This window comes from Aulostomus chinensis, chromosome 7 (genome assembly GCF_037954235.1).
Source record: "Aulostomus chinensis isolate RoL2024-O1b breed Wild chromosome 7, RoL_Achi_v1.0, whole genome shotgun sequence".
Lineage (NCBI taxonomy): Eukaryota > Metazoa > Chordata > Actinopteri > Syngnathiformes > Aulostomidae > Aulostomus > Aulostomus chinensis.
The window spans coordinates 20,560,112-20,583,655 of NC_141326.1; the positions used below are offsets into that span (position 1 = coordinate 20,560,112).

A 23,544-nucleotide genomic window follows, 5' to 3' on the forward strand; every position below is an offset into this window, starting at 1 on the left:
TCAAATTTCCACATGATTGGCTGGGTTATGTTAGAGATACTTCTGAAGAGTCATGTTTTGGAGGAACAATGGAACAATTTTTGGCACCCTACCAAATTGTATTTCATTCATGATGACTTACAAATTCTGTCGTGGGTGTGGCTCTTTTCACCAGTGGGAGAGGCTTCGAGGCTTGCAGCCAATCTGCAGTGTTGACTTCAGAAGCAATTTCAGATGCTACTTAAGTCATCAAAGAGCACTGATAGACTTTTGGGTTCATAATGATACTTTTTTGTACTAAAAAGTATTACAGTTAGCATTCTGCGTTTACAAGTTAGTAGCTAGTAAAATGAATGACAGAAACAAGAATGCTTTGTTACTTGTTGTTGACCCTGACAAGGAATTACAGGCATTCTGATGTGTATTTTGAGGTATCCCGTTAGAAAAGGGTGTTGGAAAAAAATTTTTGAAAAGAAAAACTCAAACAAACTGGGATGGAATCCTTTTGTTTGAATAAGCTCTGTCTAAGTGAAATTTGACCTCCGTTTCCACTGCTTGTGTCTTCCTGCATCTTTTTTAAATTTTGTCTTCATCTGTGGACAGCATGCAACATGCTGATGCTCGCTAGTGCATAAGATCAATTACAGTGTAGACAACTACAAAAATAATTCCCTAAACCTCCATCTTCTGCCTTATTTTCAACAGTGTTAAAATGATGGGACTTTTTTTTTTATTCGGTTGTTTTTTAATTTATATGTATGTAGATATTTTTCATGCAAAAAATATAACTAGAAATCTTTGGGTTTTTTTTTTTTTAAAGGAGTCATTTTGGAACATCATGCATCTGTAAGTCCCTGCGTCTGAGCTTGATAGCGCAGCCAAACAACACACCTGCTTGACTTCCCTTTTGTAGCAATATGTCGCCACCACAGTGGAAGGGAACAAACTCGAGACAGCTGAACTTTGCATATTTGTTATATTCTTTTATAACAGTTTGCATTTAATCATTCTTGGTAATCACTAGTTAAACATTTAAATCCTGCTTACTGGCAATTTAACACACCCAGCTTCCTGTGCACTGCAGTGCTGCTGCTGACTCTTCTCCAGGGAAGGCTGTGGATTGTCATGTGCTGTCTCAATCAGACATAATGTCTGCATTGACAGTTGCGAAAGGCACGATGTGACCCTGGTTGGTGTCCCGCCCACCAACACAGCTATATTGTGTTAGTTAAAATATATGCAAGGCAGAAGTGCTGCTGCTAGCAGCTGAATTTCAACTCTGGCCTTACACGGCCTCTCACAAACATCATCACCATCGAGATGTTTCACTCTTGACTTTGTCAGACCGCCACATTTTTTTTATTTCAGCATTACAAAGAGTAATTCTCATGTCATCTGGAGTTGTGCTCTAATTCTTTATCAGCTTTTCATTTGTTTGTTCTAATCGCTTCCCCTTTCAAGGTAGGGCTTTACCACATCCAATCCATTTCAGCAAACGTTCCAGTTTGATTTAATAGAAAAAAGAAGCTATCAAAAATGATTTACTACACATCAGGACATCTAACGTGCACCGCCCACGCAGGTGAAGTCAGTGCAATACCTTATGTAAGATACTAAGTGATGCTGGGCTGATGTATAGAACTTGTCGTTTCTTTACAAACCCATTTAAGCAGTACGTTGTCACATTACCATGTTAGTTGTCAAGCATACTTTGGAAATCTCATCAAAAAAGGACATGCAGATATCTGGGTGTGTTCCTATTTACTGGTTTAGATTAAATCATCTCAGCTACGCATCGAGTATTTTTGCTCTGAGATGGCAGTATAGGTCAGTATAGTGTCTCACATGGCTGCGAGAGGGCAAAGAAGAGGCTGCAAACTAACTAGCCATGCAGCAGTGAAAAATGGAAAGGAGAATGATGACAGACGAATTCATCTTCTTTTCAGTCCACACGTATCTGCTGCTGCTACAACCAGCAATGTTTTGGAACATGTTTGTTGTATTTTGGAATATCTGCAGAGAAGCAGTCAGCAGCTGTAACCGGCCAATCATGTGAGTTAAGATTCTCTACATCAGAGTTCATGCACCAAAAAAAAAAGTACCTCAACTCCCTTTTTGGACATTAACTCTTTTTCAAAATGGGCAAAAACCACCTGAAGGAAGTGAACTGGGTTGTGTTTTTTTTTTGTTAAATTGTGTTTTTTATGTGGGGCACAGCAAAGTTTATTAAAGGAATCACAATTCATGGCCACTAATATATCGAGGTTAGCTGTGTGCTAACAATTTTAATTCAGCAAAAACTACAACGGAGGAAGTTCTGCTATATCTGAATAGGGCGATCAAATAATGACATTTCTCCAGTTATTTGATGATACTGGTTCGCTGAAGGTGATGTCATACATTCCTACCTTGAATCACACCTTAATTTTCTGTCCGTTTTCACACATATCGTGTGTATTTTTTATTTATTTTTGTATTTTATGTATTTCTTTCATACACACAGACGACATCTTCCAGCTACAGTAAACAGCAAAATATATATTGAAAACTTAAATGTATTTTGCTTGCATTAAATGCGATGTACTTCTTTCTTTTTTCCAACTTGCTTTTTTCTTTAAAACTAAAATTTGTACATTTTTCACAAGACATTAATTTAAAGTGTCACGTGCTGCAATTTCAAATGTTTAAAATATTCACTATTCATAAATACCTAATTTATTTGTTGATAATTGAGTATATTTAGAACTAGTAAAACTAGTAATTGTTCATTAATTGCAAGTGGGGTACAGGTTGTTGTTTTTTTTAAATAATTGTACTACTTTGAAGTACTACTAGCATGTCATATTCTTAGGTGACTGTTTTGTTCTTCGTTTCTCTCTACTTTCCGAAGTCTTCGGGGAAAAAAACAACCTAGAAAACCAAAGTGTTTTAACTTTTAGACAGTTTTTAAATGATGTTCATAATTTATGACGTCCAAGCAAAGGGATTTTTTCTTGAAAATGAAAAAAAGAGAGCTTTTACAAAAAACTAAGCATAAAAGTTAAACGGCTCCTTTTTTTTTCTAGCTCAAAACAATTACAACCCGCAGCGTGGATGTAAATAAATTGGAGTTAGTAACTTCAACTTGAAACGAGAGGGTGGGTGTTTTCGCCTTTAAGAGTTAAGAAACTTGAAACCTTGTTTGCGCAACAATCAGTGCAGCTCACAGCCGCCAAAGTGTCTAGACTAGCACATGATGGTAGTCAGCCAATGGCTCCACTGCTCTCCTCGGGGGCCCCGTGTGTGTGTGTGTGTGCGCGCGCGCGCGCGTGTGTGTGCGAGTGTGCGGAGAGAGAGAGAGAGAGAGAGAGAGAAACGGAGAAAGAAAGGGAGCAGGGTTGCAGTTTGGTTTAAGGTCTGAGAAGAGAAGCAGGAATGCGATTCGGCACCGGGATTGATCCTCCTCACGTAGTTTCAGCTCGCATGGATATTTTGTTGGGATTGTAAAAGAAAAAACAAACAAACAAGTGCACTGACCTCTTAAAAAGAAGACAAGGATCCTGATTTCTAGTGCATCTTCTTTGAATTAAATCGCCTCGAAGTCATCTCTGTGTCGGTATATAGAAAGTCGATGTGAAGGTTGTTAAAAGTCCGAAAGTGTTTTGAGGCTGCGAGTTTGTTTTGAAGGCTGCTGCTTTTGGATTATGTTCTCAAGTCTATTATGTTATGTTATTATGTACTCTACTTTCTTTATTCGCTAGCAGCAAACATATAAACAGTCCATTCCGCAGCGAGCCGGGATAATAAGCCACAGCCGCCTGGTTATTTACAGTAAGTCCGTTAATTCATGCATTTTGATCGGAATGCTGCAGTGCATTTATTGCGGGGTTTAGTTGGTGTAGATGCAACACAACAACCTTCCCTCTAATGTTGCGGTTTTGCCACCAATGCTCGTCGGTTGGCTGTGCAAAGCGTTGCACGGCGTTTCACAGACATTAATGTGTTGCAACGACTCTATGAGTGCCTGTAACAGTCGGATATCCGTACAAGAATAAAACACCCATATAGATTTTCAAGTTGTCGTATGTTCAGGACGAAACGCTCAGGTCTTGTGCGGCGACTCTGGAGAAGCCGTTTGATCCCAGATAAAGAAGGGGAAGATGGAAATTGCAAAACTAGTGAGGGCTGTAGGGACGATCTGTTCGGCAACAACCCGGAGAAAATTCCCAAAACGGAGCTCAGACCGATGACCCCTAGCGGGTCTTTTGTAGGGGATATAGGGGGTGAGTGCACCCGGAGCCCCGAGGAGAGCTGCAGCTTGGGGGTCACGTCGGACCAAGATGGGGGTGCGGTGAGCGTCCAGGAGCAGGGGAGTCCCCGCTCCACCCAGGACAACGAATGCAGGACAGTGACGTGCTGCTTATTTAAAGAGCGGGACCACTCCGAGCTCAGGGGTCCAGAGACGGCTCAGGATACCAGGGTCACGTCGTGTCACTTCGTGTTGAGGAACCTGGGACCACGGGAAGGCGGCTCTCCGGAGGCGCAGGAGGCGATGCCACGCACGCTTCTAGAGCAAGAACTCAAATCTGCCACATACTCTCTTTTAAAAAAGCTAAAGGAAAAGGCGCTGGATACATTACTTGAGGCAGTGGAGTCCAGAGGAGGGATGCCCAGCGACTGTGTTATGGTCTCCCGGACAGAGCTGCGGTTGGGCGGCCATGTGGCATCTCCTCAGTTGCTTGTGTGTAAACTGTACCGCTGGTCCGACCTTCAACACTCGGCCCAGCTCAAACCGCTCTGTGAGTGTAAGAGTTTTGGGGGCCTGGACAGTCCAACAGTATGCTGCAATCCCTATCACTACAGCCGGCTCTGTGGGCCAGGTAAGAGCATCCGTCAGGACACTCCACCTGTTTAGAAGCACCTTCAGGTAGATGCTGCATCTCACCAACATGCTCATGTAGAGATATCCATAAAGCAGCTGAGTGTATGATGGCTGCTGTCCAAGCCCAGATGCTCCTCAAACATATACGCAAGTAAACCCTTGATATAGATCTATGTAAGTTTGGATTCAACAGGATAACTGGAAACTGGAAGTGTTACATTAATAGTAATGACAGGTCAACACTGAATTGAAAAGTCCTCTATCACCCTCTGTTATGTTTATTGTATTATTTTCCTAATTTCATTTAGAAAGATAAAGAGAAATGCTGCTCATTGTAACCGACAGTTTACTGATTATTGAAGTCATCAATCTGGCGAGGTGAAGCATAATCCCGCTTTCAGTAGAGAACATCTGACATCACATAAAAGTGAAAAAATAATCTCATTACTCGCCGTTTCCCTAAATCTGTTTCCTGCGCGCACCACAACACTCACGAAAAATATTGTATCAGTCAAACTTGGCATGTTGGATATTTGATTTGCTTTAGAGTTGTCAGTGCTACAGCAAGACATGGCTCATTCTGGCCTGCAGCATCAGGGTCTGAAGGTTGTGTTTTTCTGCTGCAGGTCTGCTAAGGAAAAGTCTTCAACTCAGTCCCTGATGACATCTGCCGTGGCTCACGGTGTCTTTAATACCTCTAGTTTGATCGTTAGAATTGAAGTCTTCCTCTGGTTCTTTCAGGAACCGAACCATTGATAATGTTAACCCGTAACCTGCACTGCAGGTCAGTGTTTTTGGTGCTTCAGTGGAGGTCTTGAGTTTTACCTTCCCAATCAATGATTTATGACACAACCTCCCTGACCTATATTAAACAGATTAAATTTTGGCAGGGAGCAGGCCTGTGATTTGGCAACCCCTCAATGCTGGGCCACTCGACCCTGTTGACCCAATGACAACGCGTGGTATCATGTGCAAAGATGCAAGCGTCAGTATTTCTGTCTTCTCACTGGCACAGGAGGTGGATTTTCCATAACATCCACGTTTACTAGAGCCAGCTGGCTGTGACAAGCTCTTCAAAGTCATAAGTCCAACAAGTTCTGAATTCATTACGCACAAATGAAGGAAACTGATGCAGCTTTGACCCCCCTGTCTCAAAGTTGTCTGATCAGAGCTGACCACATGAAGTCCACTCAAACAGGTTGCGTGAGATAGATAAAGTTGTTCTCCCCAACAAAGTGTATGTGATGCTTAGCAGTGTGACTTTCCCTGCGCTAAAATAGGGAGATGAATTGTAAGAAGGAGGGAGAGGGGCGCATAGCCCACTCTGGAACTAAGGCTCGTAGTAGACATAGCTCACATGCGCTCATGCGTGGCCCGACAGAAATGGTATTTATTTCATGCTATTCAAGGGGTGGGCTTTGAATCAAGACCTTAATCACCCAGTTTGACATTGTTTGTAAATGGGAAGAAAGATACATACAGATGTAGGAGTAGAATTCAAAACATGAGTAGTGACTTTAACAGAAAAGCATTTGTTTACTTAATAATGTCTGCAGTTGAGTGCAGTTCCTTCTACTTGTGTTTGATGTGTGTCGTCTGTGCTTTTAAGATTAAAACAGTATGGCGTAGGGCTTTCATTTAAGTGGACAAAACTTTTCCCTTTTACTTTGCCAGGCATTGTACTTTTCAAATGAGATCAGTTTCAAGTTGCGCCTTAAAAGCCCTTTTGTCCTAAGGAGGTCCCCTCATGCTATTTAGGTGGAGGAGTGGTGATAATATACAGTTTGCATACGACTGGCGCCAGACTGACTAGCTGTGTATCTGAGTGACTGAGTTCAGATCCTGGCAATTACTGCCGCCACTCTTAAAGGACCCGCTGCTATTATGCTTTTCTCCTTCCCCTCTTCCCTGTAGGCGAGGTCACAGTGTGCTCGCAAAGTTTTCTTTCCTCTCTCCTTTCCCTCTTGTGCAAGCCACTCTCCTCATTGCTCCTCTTTTTAATAGAAAACAACTTTCAGAGGAAGAGAATTACTCTGATTCATAAAAACAACTTGCTTGAAGTGAAAGTTAGTCTCTGGTTGTGATAATGTCTTAAAATGACAGTAACTACAGTCCAAAGTTTCTGTTAGCAGCATTTGAAAAAAAATTCAGTCATTCTGATGCAGACAAAAGGGTTCAGATGGAGCCTGCGCTCAATTTTTCTGTCTTTCTAAGAGTGAATGGGCATGTGTCTTTTAGCATGTAATACAGAGTCATGATCTTTGCTTGTATGACTGTAATAGAAAACACCAGTCTTTCCCCAGTAGGTACAGTGAAAAACCTCTATAATATTTGTAGTTTTGTCACGACTACAGATATTACACTGTTAAGCTCTTTAACATCTTTACAGACTCCTTTATTCTCACGTCAAATTGCCAAACAGTCAGGAAAAGGTGCTACATAGATCTCCTTTTCAGTTAACTGAAGTTCATTTGTACATATTTTTATATAGATATTGACATGAGTGTTTTGTGTTACAGAGTCACCCCCACCTCCTTATTCAAGGCTTTCCCCCAATGAAGAACACAAGCCACTGGGTAAGTGACACCTGAGGCATTCCTTCAATGTTATACTCAGTAACTGATATTCCTCTAAATTACTGTCATTAAAATTATATGTGCTGCAAGCTCATTTATCATCTTTTCTTGAGTATTTACAATACCAGCTGTGATGCGACTGTAGGGCCCGGTTAGGCTTTGCTTTGGCTTAATGGGGCTGTCAGAACCAAGAATAAAACAATGCAGGGCATTTTAACAGCCTAATTGGGCCCAGTGACTGGCAGTTTGCAGGGTAGCTTTGAGAAGAGACCTAATCCAGCATGCCAGCCACAGCCAATATGGCCAGTATGTTTTGGGGGCTGCCGGGACTCTGGGGGCTGGCTGCATGCGGGGATCCAGCTGGTAACATTTGGAGGAAATGTCATCAGGTAAATCCTGGTAGGGGGATGCTTTCTACTGTGGGATGAAGTCCTTGCTGATTGGAATCAGGTCATTGACATTAATGATTTTCATGTGAATAGAAAATAAGATTTTTTTTTTTTTTGTAAGAGAGAAATTGTAATATTGTATGAGGAGGCCATTGTGCGTGATATTGTGTGAGTTCTCACTTTGAGGAGATGAGGAACTCAGTGCTGTTTTATTCCCTGTAGATCTGTCAGACTCCACATTGTCGTACACTGAAACGGAGGCAGCCAGCTCACCAAACATCACACCAGGGGAATTCTCAGGTGGGTGTGTTTCTCCAACTGTCATCAGCCTTAAAGTTAGAAGCTTATTTCCAAAACATTTACTGTGATTTTAGCTATACACAATTTCCTGAAGTTTATCATCCCAGAGGATCCAATCAGGAAATAATGGAAAAAAAACCAATAGAGGAGGTTTTTTTTTTTTTTCTAATGATGGGGTGTACATATTAAAGGGGTTTTGTTTGTTTTTTTGGCGCAGTAGAAATACCGGATAATTTTGGATGGTCAGTTACAGCAAAAGTGTGGTTAAGGTGAGACAGCAGACATTCAACACATCAACACAAAAAAAGTCTTTAACAACAACCTTTCGGGATGCTAATTTTTTTTTTTCAATTTTTAATGCTCATTTTACGGTAGTAGTCTTGGCAGTAGACGCCTAACTTGACTCTCTAGCGACTATATTCAGCTTCCACTTAAGACGCTGTTTGCAGAAGTATCAGATTCAGTATTCTGTTGGATACCGTTATCCACTTGGGAAAGATCCTTTTTCACAAATGAGGGGTTTGGCTGAATGATTAATTGCCCTGTACCTACAAATTACAGAGGCTCAGGACAGATGTTAATATGTAAATAAGAGGTTGTGTGTTCGTAAGTCTCGTTTACACATTTAGGTATTACATCTCCGTCTATAGAACTTCAAATCAGAATAATGGTGTCTATAAATGACTTTATTATCAGTGTAATTAATCATAGAGGTTTCCTGACTTTGTTGAGTGTTGCATTGTCCTGTTTGAAATACTAAGCTCAAGTCTTGCTGGGAAAAAACTAAATAGAGTCCTTCCAGAATCTATTGTGAACAACAGGTCAGTGGTGTGCTCTGCATAGCTCTGTATGAATACAAGCATTTACGAGGGTAACTTCATTTTGATGTTGTTCTTTATTCCTTCTCATTAAAGCCCAGTATGCGCTGTATAGATAAAGGTTTCATTGTGAGCCATGCAGAGGTGCAGCGGGGCGTGTGTCTTGTCCACAGAGCAGGCCTCCCCACCTCTGTTTTTCTTTCAGAAATATTTGAGTGGGATCAAATTGTAATAAGATCCAAGCTCATTCAGAAACACACGCAAGCGCGCATACTCGGTGCACATGCATGTGCGCAGACACACGTCTAGCTTGGCTGTAAGTGGGCTGCAGAGGGGTGGGTTCAGGGAAATGGAGTTGCTCCTGTGAATGAGGCCACACCAAAGGAAGTGAGTGGAAACAGTCCTGTCCTCTGATTTGAAATGAAACACTCCTTTCTGGTGGTACAGAGCGAGCTTGCCTCCCCCTTCATGCAAGGGCCACATGCATAGTATCATGTGGACAGGGAATCAGAGCCCTCATTTTGAGGCTTGTAGGGAACAGCATTTCCTGTTGAAGGGTCTGCCATGGCTCATAAGCCTGGACACTGAGCAGTTGACATGGCTACCTGGCGGTAAAGTATTCAGTCAGTCAAGGGCCCCCTCCTCCCCAGTGCACATGCTGTCACCACCTCAGCATGGCCCGGCGACACTCCCTGAGTCAACAAATGAGGGGCTTGTCAGAGCATGCACCACAATTCCTCTGAGACTGTAGTGAGGAGGGAGTTTCTATACATGCTAGGCTTTAGTTTCTTCCAACTGTGTCACCGCTCACACAGGCCTCACCCGGGAGAGAAAATGACCAGTGCACCCAAAGGTGGTAGTTTTTTTCTGTGCTGTGAGCTTATTTTCAAAGCCACTTGAGACCTATTCATGTTTCACAGTTTGGCCACTATATTGGTTTGTTGTCCATACAAACAAGTGTCCGTGTTCAAAATCTTCAATCGGTGATGTTTTTCCATCGTCAGTCATCCAGACCTAAAGGAGCCTGAGATATATAACGCCTTCAAAGACGTCTAGCAAATCCAGTTACGTTTGTATGGCGCTTAAAATATACCATGACCTGAATGACTGAGAGTCTCAACAGACAGTTCCTTTGCCCTAATTTGTCAGAACAGATTCCATCATAGGACAGACGGTTGCCTTAAGAAGCATGCATAGTTCAGCCTTGATGCCTTGTTATTCACATTAAGTTATCCTGTATTTAGCATGTTGCTAACCTGAAAATTGAATTCCATCCTCTTCCCCTGTTGCTTGGTTTCAAAAATTGTCCTATCTAGCACTGTCCAACGAATACAGGAACATGTAAACATGGGTGGGGTGTTGTCAAAAACATTAAATCCAGTTCGCAGCCCAGGGCTACAGAAATTGTCAATGAGCCATCTTCGATATCACACAACAGCAGGGCAACAGGAGGGAACTGGTTGTTTTGATACTTTTTCTTGCTGTATCACTTTTGCCAATATTCAGAATGTATTCAGATTATTTTTCAGCCTTTAAATACAAGAAATTTATTTGAATCAATACACACAATTTTGTTGATCTTAGGGCTACATGTAGGAGCAGATGCATTTATTAAAACGTGGCTGTGTCACAATGTAGGAGAAAGACAACCCCACCGGGCACTCCGGGGTGTCTGTTTACGTCATGAGCAGACCCGGCGTTCAAGCTTGCGCACACACACACACACACACACACACACACACACACACACACACACACACACACACACACACACACACACATACATACATACATACATACATACATACATAGTATACCTTATTACTGTGTGTGAGGGAATGTGCCTTTGCCTGTGCTGCCCTCCCAGTCTGCCCGCGCACCTGTTTCCTCACTGCCTGGGCCTCGTCGTGTGGACATCACAGTGAAACCCTTTGAAGCAGGCCTCATTGCTTCCTGTATGACTGTCTGAGGGCTGTTTTCTCCCTACACATTAGACTTTATTATGTCAGTCACATTCAGAGAACCTGATTTCACCAGCTAGATTTCCCCTGGAGAAAGTTGGCTTCTTGGCTCTGTGTGTGTATGTGTGTGTGGGTGTGTGTGCATCACAAAATCTTTGGATATGGAAAGAAACAGCGGAACAGATAGATGTTACTACCAGACATGGTAGTAACACACTTCCTGAGTGATCCCATCCAAGTGGACAGTACTGTCTCAGTCCTGGTTTGAACCCACTGAGATCCAGTTCTTCAGAACACATTTGTAGGTCTAACGTCTTGTCAACTGATGAACTCATTAATGTGTATTATTATTATTATTGTTATCATTCTTCTTATTGTTGTTGTTGTTTATATTACAAATTTCTGCTCATTTTTAAAGGACCAATAGACATTTCAGCTTAAACAAATTATCTGTCTATATGATAGAATGTATTTTCTGAAATATAAATAAAATGCTGATGATCTTAATGCATGTTGGTTATAAATACGATATGAATACTGTGTTAAATTTAGCAGGTTTTTGGCATGTGTTGCTTGTAAAAAAAATCAAGCGATAAAAGTAAATACGCTGGTGTAAAACAACACATTGTATCTTTGTGAACAGAAATAATGTAGATGTTAATTTGCATATAGAGAGTGAAGTGAGATTAGATCTTAAGTGCTCACTCGAGCTGCATGTGGAGATACATTTTATTATGAAGCGTTTAGAGCTGTCCTCTCGTCATCGGATCACTCAGGATGCACATTCATAGCAATTCTGAACAGAACCGCAGAGAAATATGACTAACCTGCTTAAGCCAGGTTACTACAGGGCATGTCATTGTTCTCAGATTACCTGCATAACCTGGTTTCTATTGGTAACCTGGGGACTGAAAGGCACAGAAACCCTCTGAGAGGTGACCTCTGTGCTGCTCTGGCCCATTCTTACTCTGAATATGAGGAGACCTGCCAAGGTGTTTTTACTTTAGTCCTGAAGCACCATTGCAGATGCGGGATTCAAGTATCACATTTTATGGTGTTCATCATATTAGAAATGCTTCCGTTCCCTCTGTGCGCGCTGTAATATCATGGCTCCAGTCCGCCTACATTCTTTAGTCATCAGAGGTTGTGTCCCCAATCAACCCAGTGGAATTTGTCAGCATAACACTGTGTACACGCTCATGTTGGTGTGAATAGAGGGGCTCCCTCAGATTTGCTGGGTCGAGTGACCAGAGGACATGCAGAGTGACCTGAGTCACTGTCCTTTTCATTTCTCCTCTTCCTCTTCCTGAAAAAGTTTGGACTGAGGGCGGTTGTAATGTGTACAGAATGCTGCAGCACTGACTGGGGGGAAGAAGGTATCAGCAGGTAGAGGATTGTCACGAGTCAGCTTACCTGTCTGTGGAGCAAAGCCAGCTTTCTGTCCCCGCTGTGTCGAGTCAATTCATGGACTGATTCTTCCAGGCAGTTATTAGATAGATAGGTAGGACCTCATATGAGTCACACTACAGTTTGCTGGCACCTGGAATAAAGCAAATACTATTTCCTCCTCTTAGTACCGTCATATATGACTCCAGATGCATGCTTGCGTTCTTTCAAACATAAGAGCAAAGCTAATTAGATTGCAGACTCAACACTAATCACAACTGTCTGTGTCAAGAAGAGGCCAGCATGCAAAAGCAGAGACAGTAGAATAATGAAAACAGTCTAATGAATCCATCCACCTGAATAAAGCTGATTGGACTGCGTTCATTCTTGTTAATCTACCTAAGCTAGGACCAAACTGAAAAGTGCATCTTAAACGATTGCACTTCTGCTTTCATCTAAAGTTGTTTGGAAGTGGTTGGTAGAGTGGCCATCTAGTCAATGAAGGTTACTGGTTCCAGTCCCGGCTCCTGAGTGACCACGTCAACGTGTCCTTGAGCTAGACACCTAATTGCAACCACTAATTACTCCTGATGAGCCGGCTGGCACCTTGCATGGCAGCTTTGAGTACTGGTTAAGTAGAGAAGGCGCTATATAAATGAAGCCCATTTATGTTTGTCTGTATTAGATCATCTTTTAAATTAATTATATTGGCCTTGGTGTTTTATGGATAGTTCTTTCATGTTTTTTTTTTTTTCCTCTCCTGAGCTTAGTGACATAATGTGGCTGACATCATTCACAACACACCCAAAGTCAGAGACAAACGATTAATTAAAAGTTGTCATGTGTGACGCAGGAATCATTATATTTAGTGTGAAACTACTCATCATGTGTTTAAATGTGTAATATGGACAACATGCGCAATATCTTTCCGACTGCGGACTTAATGTCACAGGGGTGCTCCAACTGAGTTTGGTGGAGTGACGACTGCGTGGGCCTCCCACCCCGAGGCATGATCTCTCTCTCTCTCTTTCTCTCTCTCTCTCTCTCTCTCCCCCCCATCCCAAGTGATGAAGCCTGTGCTCATCTCCCCCTGTAGCCTGGCACATGTCCTCAGGTTTCCACCGCAGCCCTGAGCCTTCCCAGTGCCTCGCCGCCCACAGTCCCTCAGGAGCCCCAGTGCTCCAGGATACGGGATGTGGAAATAATGTGACTCGAGTGCTTCCACCCTGCCTCCCGAAATCAGGTTTTGCGGATTGTTTATTTGAGGGGAAGGAGGCCTCAGACAAACATCCTGTTTTAAAAAGCTGCCTGGGTTTTGTAGCAGTGCAGGTTGGTGAATATCCCCTTTGAAAGCTAGGGGAGACTGAGGAATGTTGAAGAGAAGTCCAGTGTCTCAGGGGACATAAGGGGGCTCTCCTCACCCGTTTTTCATGTCCAGTTTGCAGAGTTCGTTTTAAGCCGTGTGGTGTGTTGTAGCTATACATCCTGAAGGGTCTTGTGCTCCATTCTTTCTGTAGCGGTGTAAGACCCGTATCCACAGTCCTCGTCTCAAGTATCTGTTCCTGTCCTGGGAGTCTGGCTTCCGTTTCCCCTTACGTAACACACATACACATAGAAAAAGAGCCATTGATTAGAGCGATAGGGACATTTTTCATGTTCCCTTTCTCAGCATTGTTAGACAATGATGTGTCAGAAATCTACTTAAAACATTTTCACTCAGGGGCTGTGACATTGAAAATCTTCAGTAGAGTTCTACACAATCGGCACAGCCGACTGGGTTCATTCATATATATTGTTACCTGTTGTGTACCTGTTTGTATGCATTTTGTTGTGATTTGGTCACAATCCAGGTAGTTTACCTTTAGTTAAACTGCAGCGGGATCTTACAGCTTTAGATTAGGATAATTTTCTTTGTTGAGTTGGTTTATTTTACTTAAAGACTTGTAGATGTCAAGTTTGTCATCATATATGGCAAACCTTGATGTAAGCGTGTAATACAGCGATCTCTATAGTCTGTCTAGCAGCTTTTTATCACCTCAGATTTCACAAACATGTAGAGGAGGGAGTGCGGTTGGCATTGTGTTGACATATTCTACCCTGAATTTGCTCAGTCCGCACTGGCAGCACATGTCCTAGCAGTGGTGAGGTAATGTGACCTCTACATGCAGAGTGAAAGCCATGCTAATCTAAAGCAGTCCTTGGAAAGGCCTGAAACCCTTACATGTCAACAGAAACTAGCATGCTGAGCTTAGTATTTATCTGTCATTTGGCAAGCCAGTGTGGTGCCAGCACTGCTGGGTGTTTGACTAACTTCTGAAGGGCTCACAGATAAAGATTAATCTAAAACCTCATACTTGTCTTTGACTCTAAGCTCACAGTGCTGTGCTTGTCATGTCAGTTTACAGAGTGTACTGTGCTTAGTGAGAATAAGGTGGACTGTGTTTCATTTTAAGTCCATCCGCACAGATAAAGACTTCAGTCATAAGAAATAACAGGGTGGTGTGCTCAGGCTATAATTGTTGCCCCGTTTTTTACCTTAGCAAACAAAGTGAGTGACCTAATCTTGTCGTGTGCTCAGGGAGGGATGCTGTTGCCATCTTCACTCCCGTCACACCGCAGCGCAGCACCAGCCTTCACCAATAGCGCCATTCATTCAGCTCGGGGCACAAGGTTACAGCAACAAATAAGGAGCGTGCAATGCCATTAAAAATGTATGGAATGTCCAACTGTTGGTTTAGTGTTTTAGTGTGCCTCCTCTCAAGGCTGAGAGGGTGAACAATACTCCCATTTGAGCTGGCCACTGTAAATGTGCTAGCCTGGCAAAGAGTAGTGGAGGAGGTGCCAGTTGTAGATGCAGTTTTATTTTCTGACCATTTTACCCACAATTATAAATCCAGACACTGGCCTTGGCCAGCTATGATTTAGGCCTGTGGTCTGATTGCTAAAATAGATTCAAGATTTTTTCCCTTCCTCCCCAGAGGAGCATTGACAGTTGTGCCTGAATCTATAGCTGTCAGTATTTTTAAAACTCAGAATAGCCAGCGCATTCTTTGAGCCTCCAGAATGCTGTGTGTGGATTAACTGCAGAGGCCCATGTCATTCGACATCTCTACACAAGCCTCTTACTGCTAGAGGGAAATGATAGAAGCTCATTGTGGACGGGTGAAAGGTAACCTCCCAGAGAACCCAAGTCTGCTTAATTTGCACTGTACTGATGAAAATGAGGAGCAGAGACTTCTCTCTCTCTCTCTCTCTCTCTCCTTATCTTGAACTAGATCTCCTGGTGATATATCTTCATTCCACTCCCGTGTCCTAACATGGGGCCAAGCATGATAGACATAATTTAGAGCCTTTGATCTTGTTCTCAAAAGATGATGCATTTTAGATCTGCCCAGAAAATGTTTTTGTGCACGATGGTGGAGCTTAAAGACACCCCATCTCACATTGTTCACCATGGCGAAGTCACTTGTCTCACCAGGCACGGCAACACACATGTACTTCACGTTGTAAACATGTGCAACTATGTGTGTGTGCTGAGATTATACAGAAAGTACAACTCGACATGAAAAACGACACTTGCAAGATGTTAACACGCTTATGTGGAAATTCTCATTGACTGCACTCCCCATGGAAAATGATATTGACTTTTGTAATGTGTGTTTTACTTATCTTTATTTGTGTGCATTTCTGAAGTCTTGGCTGTGTGGCTCAGTACGTGCAGTCAGGCTGTCGCATTTCAGGGTACGGTTTAGATTAGAGGTCTGGCTGTAACTTCCCCCTCTTCCCCTCTCTGTGACTGCCAGCACATAATTTACTTAATGAAATCCTGCCATTCCCTTTAGCTTCAAGATTTTTTGCAGATGTTGACAGGGAAGGACTATGTGAATTATTGGAAATGTTCACTCCTGCATTTTTAATGAATGTCTTGCTTGTTGTGAACGGCCGGACTTGTTGGCGATGGGGGGAAACAGTTGTCTGTGTTTGGGGAGCTGGTGTCTGGATGCCCACGGTGGAGCAGTGTGAGTTACAGCCCAGCAAGTGTTGTGATTGAAACAGAAACTCTGGTGCCACATTATCCTGACAGAACACATTCTCCTCACAGACTCTGATCCACTGGGCCGATCAATAGGAAACCATTGTTTGAACAGCGACTCTGTCCATCATAGCTGCTCCAACTTCCAGCGCGATGGAAACCAAATACCCGCCTTTCGACTTAAATTAGTCGGACTAATATAACTCTTAATAATAGAGTTCCTTGTTATTGTTAATTTGAAACCAGGCCTTCAACATTGCTCGAGTATATAATGGTTTCCTCCGTCCAACTATGATCCTTTGTGTAGTGTAGAAAAGTGTGATGTGTGGTTTGATGAGAGATTTTAAAGCGAACAAGACTCTTAAAGGACAAGAAAGAAGTAATCTTATTGCTGTGCCCCCCCACACACACACACACACACACACACACACACACACACACCTCCCACAGTCTTAACCAGAGTAGGAAGTAAGGAGGCACCAGGAGGAGGAGGGGGAGTTCAGGAATGTGCAGGGTCTCCTCTGCTCCAAGGCTCCAGCCTACTTGGCTCAAATCTCCCTCACACACTCACAAACAAACACTTGCACGCGCACACACTCACACACACACACTCACACACGCAAACAGATAGGTTGTATGAGAAGGTGAAAGGGCACAGCCACCCAGCAGGATGTTCACTGAGTGTTTTGCTTTCAGTACTCCGCTGCATGCACTCCCAGACACTGCTGGCCTTTAACGCTGCCTGTAGATATGACATTCACAAACATCCCCTACAGTTCTGACAGAGCTTTTAAATGGCCTGAAGGACTTTTGTAAGCCTCTCTTGCATCACTTGAGCACTATGACTTTGACATATTGCAAAGCTTTGGAGGAAACTTGAAGGAAATGAGCAGCACATTCTCTTCCCCTGGAAAAAGGCAGGGCATTCTTGCCTCTCTCGCCTCAAACTAGTGGTCTCGCGCGCCCAGACGGCTCCTCCGTATTAGCCCCTAAGCTTCCTGTGCTTTTCTTTTATTTATTGATTTAATTTATGGATCGTGTTAGTTATCTGCTATCAAGGGTACAGCACTTTTCCTCCCTCATGGGGTCATCCCAAAACAGAAACAGAGGGAAAGTGGAGAGGAAGTAGATGACAATGTAAAGCATTCCCGTTGTTGCTGGCCAGGCTTGGTGACTGGATTCAGTTTCTCCGTTTTTGCTCTCACAGTGATTGTAGTGCATAGATTGTATGGTGCGTATCTCTCTCTCTCTCTCTCTCTCTCTCTCTCTCTCTCTCTCGCTCTCTCTCTGCGTCTCTGTCTCTCTCCCTTTCTATCTTTTTCTCTCTATCTCTTTCGCTCTGCACGTGGAAAGGCCAGAGCTCCGGGAGAAAAAAATCCATAGACATATAAGAGCAGCTCCAGTTAGTGTGTCTGACTGATAAAGCTGACTTTGATGGCAGAGATAACCCAGACGCCAGCCTAAATGTGGCCTGCTCAGGGGTTACAGTCTGCCAGTAGGAACCATTGTCCTCAGAATTAAAGCCATACCATCCTCTGAGGAGGAAGAGAAGAGAGAGTGTGTGTGTGTGTGTGTGTGTGTGTGTGTGTGTGTGTGTGTGTGTGTGTGTGTGTGTGTGTGTGTGTGTGTGTGTGTGTTGGGGGGGATCCTTGAGTTGTCTTTGTTGTTTAAATTGTAAAATAAAGTCTAAATCAAACAAATTATGGGAGGAGTGCACATGAATGCACAGGTCAGTTGGGGGGGGGGGGGGTTAAAATTTTCACACACACAACCTCAGTGCCAAATACACAGGACAGTCCTCCTACACCCCCTCCTCACCCCTGCCCCCCAGAGACTAATAGCTGGAGGGGAATCTAATCCTTGGCACAGGATAAGAGACACCCCCCCCCCCCCCCCTTGCTGCTCTCCTCCCCTACACTGGCCTGCTCAAAGGGACTGGCAAAAGTGTTTTTGTTTTGTTTTTTGTTGTTTTTTTTTCCTCCTCTGCAAAGTTTTTGGAGGAATGAGTTCATCTCTGTTCCCCGCTCTGGATTAGGAGAGATGAAGTATAATGGAGGTGGCCCCGGAGCTTGGTGGGGAGATGTTAGCACAGAGGGGAAGCTGTTGTTTGTCTGCCTGTCCCTGACACTCGGCCTCCCATTCATCTCACTCCAAGGCTGTGGAGCAGTGTTTACCCTGGGGCAGCTCTTTTCTGCTGCTCCCTCTGCTAAGCCCCCCACCCACCTTCTCCTTTTCATGCTGTCTTGTCCTTAAATCATTCCTGGGTGGGTTAAAAACCTCAATTTTCGTGTGTTTAGTTATTGAGACTTGCCCCCAGGTGCCACACAGCCATCCACCACATGTAAAAAAGTCTTGGACATGTTGTGATGAGCACAGATCTATTTAACAGCTGTGTTTTTCATTCATAATAGAGGAAAAACTAACAACTGGCATCATAACATAAATACTTACAGTCAGTTTTGCCTGTGACAATCATAGTTACCTGCACTGCATCTCCATGCATCCAAAATAATTATTTTAAACCAGCACCACTTAGAGCTTTTTTTCTAAAGGCACTTGAGCTAGTATCATTATTTGCTTTCTGCGTCTGTGTTTGTTGTCAGGCCTAATATCCTGCTTTTGCTAGTCTGAATACCTCCAGACTGACCGTAGGGAAATTGAGAAATCAACATTTTCACATGGTTTCCATGGAGCTCGCACCCTGTTGTGGAAATCAAACTCAACACACCAAATGCTCCTCGTCGGAGCAGCTTTCATTAAATATATTTGTTTGCTGCGTGATTTCAGCTCCATGTGTAGTACGTGCAGATACACACGCGCGTGCTTGATTAATCCACTAAAATGTGTGCATAACCTGTTGACATTTTCAGTCCTTTTATCTGTTCACTGATGCTGTCGAGAAGCCAAATAGTTTCGGCTACCATGCTGCAACAGCACCGGTAGCTGCTCCTTGTACACACATATTTCATGTAGGCCTATTAGCTTACACAGGTATATCCACTTTTTTTGTTAGATATTTTTGGATCCCATCCTGAGATCAAAGGTCCTCGTGTTCAGATCATTGCCTCTGGCCTTTGAAACAGGAAGCTCACAGGCCATGTTGAGGCCGCGTCCGCCTCACTTGAGACTGACACTAAGAGGAGAGGCTTTTGAGAATAAAATAACAATAATAACATGCACTACTATTCTAATGGGTAAACGGAGCTGTTAAAAGGTGGCAGGGTTAAATGGATGCAGAGCACCAGTAATTGCTCCCATCCTGTCATGGCTCCACCCTGAGCAGGCCCTCTGAAAGCCCAACATGGAGTCAAAGAGTTGGGTGCCTCTGCTGTGGTCAGAAGGGAGGGAGACATATGCCCTCCCTTCACCACTTCACGTCTGTCTTGAAGGTTTGGTCCCGGCCTGTATCTCTATCTGCATCAGTCTCTGGTCATAGCTTCTTCATTAAACTAGACTTGCTCATTAAATTTGACTTCATGCTCCCTTATATGATAAAAATATGTAAACAGAGAGACTGTTAAAATGTTGCTGAGAGAAAAACAGCTGAAGAAGGACTGTAGTTGCTGTGGCGACTTTATCCAAACAATGCTGATTGGTGATAGCTGCGCTGTGTGAAAGAGATCCTAATGAGTTCTTCTCTCAAATTATTCACCTCAGCCCCCCCCCCCCCCCCCCCCATAGCCAAAACGCAGAAGTTCAGGACAAAAACACAAACATGGCTGATTTTCCTCCCACTCCAAGCAGACACGTGCGCACAAGCACACGTAGACGCTTAACACAACAGAGCAACAGGAAAAGGCCTGGCTCATGGTGTGCTCATTGTCTTCCCTCAGGCTCAGGCTTAACATTAGATACATTTCTAACCTTTGTCCTGCTCATTTCTCTTCCTGGTTCTTGCAGCCTTACTGGCTACCTTTGTTCCAGGCTACGTGTGAAAATTAGATACTGCGGACCAAATTGTTTTTGCTTTACTCTTCCCATCTAACAAGGAGGAGATGGTAGCCATTTGGTCTTTTGTGTTTGTGTGCACAGTTTCAAATTTAGTTTACCTTGATGTGTGGGCTCCAATTGATTTGAGACAATAGAAGACCATAAACATGTTGGGGCTGAGGTCTTTATGTGGCTGAGCTGCGTAGCAGTAAACGCTGAGCTCAGAGTGGAGGAGTTGGAGTGTGGAATTCACTAATGGCACATGCATGTTGGGGCCCCTGAAGAGAGGGGGTCATTTCAGCCATCAGTGTGTGCGCAAACACACAGAGAGCTTGTCTGCAGCACCCCCAGCCCCACACATCCCCACTCACTCACTCTTCTCCTCCCCCACTACAACACAGCAAGCCTTGAACCAGCAGGCGTTTTGTCTGTGCACGTCTGGTCAACGTTTTTGCTAATCTTTGTATAAACTTTATTAATGTGGGTCACTCAGCAGAAAGGTCTAGCTGGATGGGAGGTGAGCGAGGCATTTTGTTGCTGTGTGGATCTGCGATGCTCCACCTTAAAGGCGTTTGTTAATGTGACGGGCAGTCATTAAGCCCTGAGAGCAGAGAGACTGAAAGGAATGGGGCCACAGGCCCAGGCTTTAAATCTTCTGTGCCAATAGACTCTCTGAAGCAAAATAATGGCATCACTCTGTGTGTGAGTTAATGGGAGCTGATAGCATGAAGGCTGAGGGGTCAGCGGGTCACAGGCTTGTGCTAAGTTGTCAGGGAGCTGAATGCCGTCCCTGGGCCCACAGCAGGGGGGAGAACCGGGTGGTGGGGGAGGGGGACCCCCTGCCTGGTCCTCTCCCGTCACCCCCACTCTTGTGGAATGTGAGGAAGAGTTAGGGAAGAGGCGAAAGAAGCACCTTTATTCTCCAGGAGTGTAGGGTGAGGAGACGGATGTTAGCTCCACTTTTCTGAGATGTCTCGGTCACCAGCCACCCCTCTCTTGTCCTTCCTCAGAGTTTATGAGCGGTGCTGTGTGTCTGTTCGGTATGTTAAGGATAGACATCTACCTAGGGAGCAGTAATTCACTTTGGAGTGCTGAGGGCTGTCACTGAAAAGAGTTCACAGACAGCAGCCATGAAAAGTGAATTAACAAGCGGATTTACTGGACAGAGATGTTACTGGACAGGATGCCAACTCTGTTCCACTGTAGAAATGAAGTGTTTTTTTCTTTGTGGTCATTGCCACCAGAGTGAAATGTCGGAGGATGTTTTCTGAAAGTTGTTAGTAGATTTTCAGTCTTCCCCCAATAAGCTCCAAGTACTTGTTTGTGTATTTTAGTGGAAACACTGAGTGTAATCCTGAATTCACCTTCTAAACACAGTTATGAAAGTACATGTGTGTGCCGGCTGGTCAGCCTTCCATCATGACAGTGTCCTCTTGAGGCAGAGGAGGGAACTACAGGTCTTCATTGACCTCACTACACCCTCCGCCCTCAGGATATGTATAGTAGTGTGTGTGTGTGTGTGTGTGTGTGTGTGTGTGTGTGTGTGTGTGTGTGTGTGTGTGTGTGTGTGTGTTGGACGGATGTGTATGCAGTGGTATTTATACAAGGCTTAGATTTCAATACAGTGCCTCCTTCAGTATTTATAGTGTGACCATCTGCTCTGCATAATAAAAAGAGATAGTTAATCCCTTAAAACGTAAGCCTTCCTTTTTACTAGCCCCGTTAGCTTTTGTTTATGTTTAGTGTAATGAATGTCTCTCTCTGTGTCTCCTCTAGATGCCAGTATGTCACCTGATGCCCCTAAGCAGAGCCACTGGTGTAACGTGGCATACTGGGAGCACCGCACTCGTGTGGGTCGCCTGTACACAGTGTACGAGCACTCCGTCAGCATCTTCTATGATCTACCTCAGGGCACGGGCTTCTGCCTGGGCCAGCTCAACCTGGAACACCGCAGCAGCACAGTTCAACGCACACGCGGTAAAATCGGCTACGGTATCCTCCTCAGCAAAGAGCCAGATGGCGTTTGGGCTTATAACCGCAGTGAACACCCCATATTCGTCAACTCCCCCACTCTGGACGTGCCTAACAGTAGAACCCTGGTGGTGCGCAAGGTGATGCCAGGCTTCTCTATCAAGGTGTTTGACTATGAGCGTTCTTGTCTCTTGCGGCACACCACAGAGACGGACCTCCTTGATGGACCCTATGACCCCAACAGTGTGCGCATCAGCTTTGCTAAGGGCTGGGGTCCCTGCTACTCAAGACAGTTCATCACCTCCTGCCCCTGCTGGCTGGAGATCCTCTTAAACAACCATAGATAACACAGATGGACCCCATGAACTATCCCAAATATCATCTACCTAGATTTAATATAAAGTTTTATATATTATATGAAATATATATTATACTTGTAAATACGGAGTCATTTTTACAATGTAACTATTTATGTATGGTGCAATGTGTATATGGACAAGAGGAAAAAAATGGAAAATGCACTTTGGCTTATATATATTATATATATAAATATATATAAAGATAAAGAATCTTTCAATACCAACTTGGAAATTATACAGCAAAATTAGGATGAGCCTGGATTTGGTGTATAGTTTTTTATATACTATTAATATCCAGACAAAAAGCTAACACCATTCACACATTGATAATAAAGTATTCGCATAATAATTCTCTTTGTTTGGTCTTCATCATTAACTCTGTGTTTACTACACAAATTATCATCATGGTCCAGGGTTCCTCAGCCTACCTGCCATGATTCTTCAGCAACTTGGCTCAGTTTTTAACGATGGAGTTACAGCTCTGTGCACAGCCAAGACTATTTGCGGGCCACTGAAGGATTTTAAGATCGAGATGTCTGAGAGTTACAACCCAGTGTGGGAATATTCACTCTCTCCAGCCCTCCCATTTGATGTGAAGCCAGGTGTTTTCCCAGGAATGACCTGGGAGCAGATGATATGAAAGGAAAGATGAAACTGCCAAAGTAAATGTTTTCAAGCTAACATTATACTATTAAACATGAATAATCACGAGATGACATCATCACCAGTTACAGGAATATAGTGAAAGGACTTAGCTGCTGACTGATGATGATTTTGTTTTGTTTTGGGGTTTTTTAGCATCTAAAATGTCATGTAAAGGGGTGTTTTTTCAAAAGCAGTTAAAAGAAAAATGTATCTGTAACTGATCCACATGTCCTTGTGGTCCTAAGGAGCCCCGGTGATGAGGGCTGGTGTCATGGAGGATAGTGTAAGAGGAAATGATGGAACTAGTCAGGCTCGGCAGTTCTATGCTCCTTCCAA

At 43.6% G+C, this 23,544-nt stretch overlaps 1 protein-coding gene across 1 annotated transcript; it reads left to right on the forward strand.

The window, feature by feature from the left end:
• The first annotated feature begins 3,310 nt into the window (after positions 1-3,310).
• On the forward strand, positions 3,311-22,888 carry smad6b (SMAD family member 6b). Its single transcript, XM_086209092.1, has 4 exons — positions 3,311-4,838; positions 7,360-7,416; positions 8,028-8,105; positions 22,010-22,888. The coding sequence occupies exons 1-4, from the start codon at positions 4,043-4,045 to the stop codon at positions 22,549-22,551; spliced, it is 1,473 nt and encodes a 490-aa protein (XP_086065218.1). The 5' UTR covers positions 3,311-4,042; the 3' UTR covers positions 22,552-22,888.
• The last annotated feature ends 656 nt before the right edge of the window (positions 22,889-23,544 follow it).

Coding starts and splice junctions, on each gene's coding strand:
- smad6b (XM_086209092.1), top strand. CDS start 4,043: ATGTTCAGGACGAAACGCTCAGGTCTTGTGCGGCGACTCTGGAGAAGC. Junction 4,839..7,359: donor CAGCCGGCTCTGTGGGCCAG/GTAAGAGCATCC, acceptor TTTGTGTTACAG/AGTCACCCCCACCTCCTTAT. Junction 8,106..22,009: donor CACACCAGGGGAATTCTCAG/GTGGGTGTGTTT, acceptor TGTCTCCTCTAG/ATGCCAGTATGTCACCTGAT.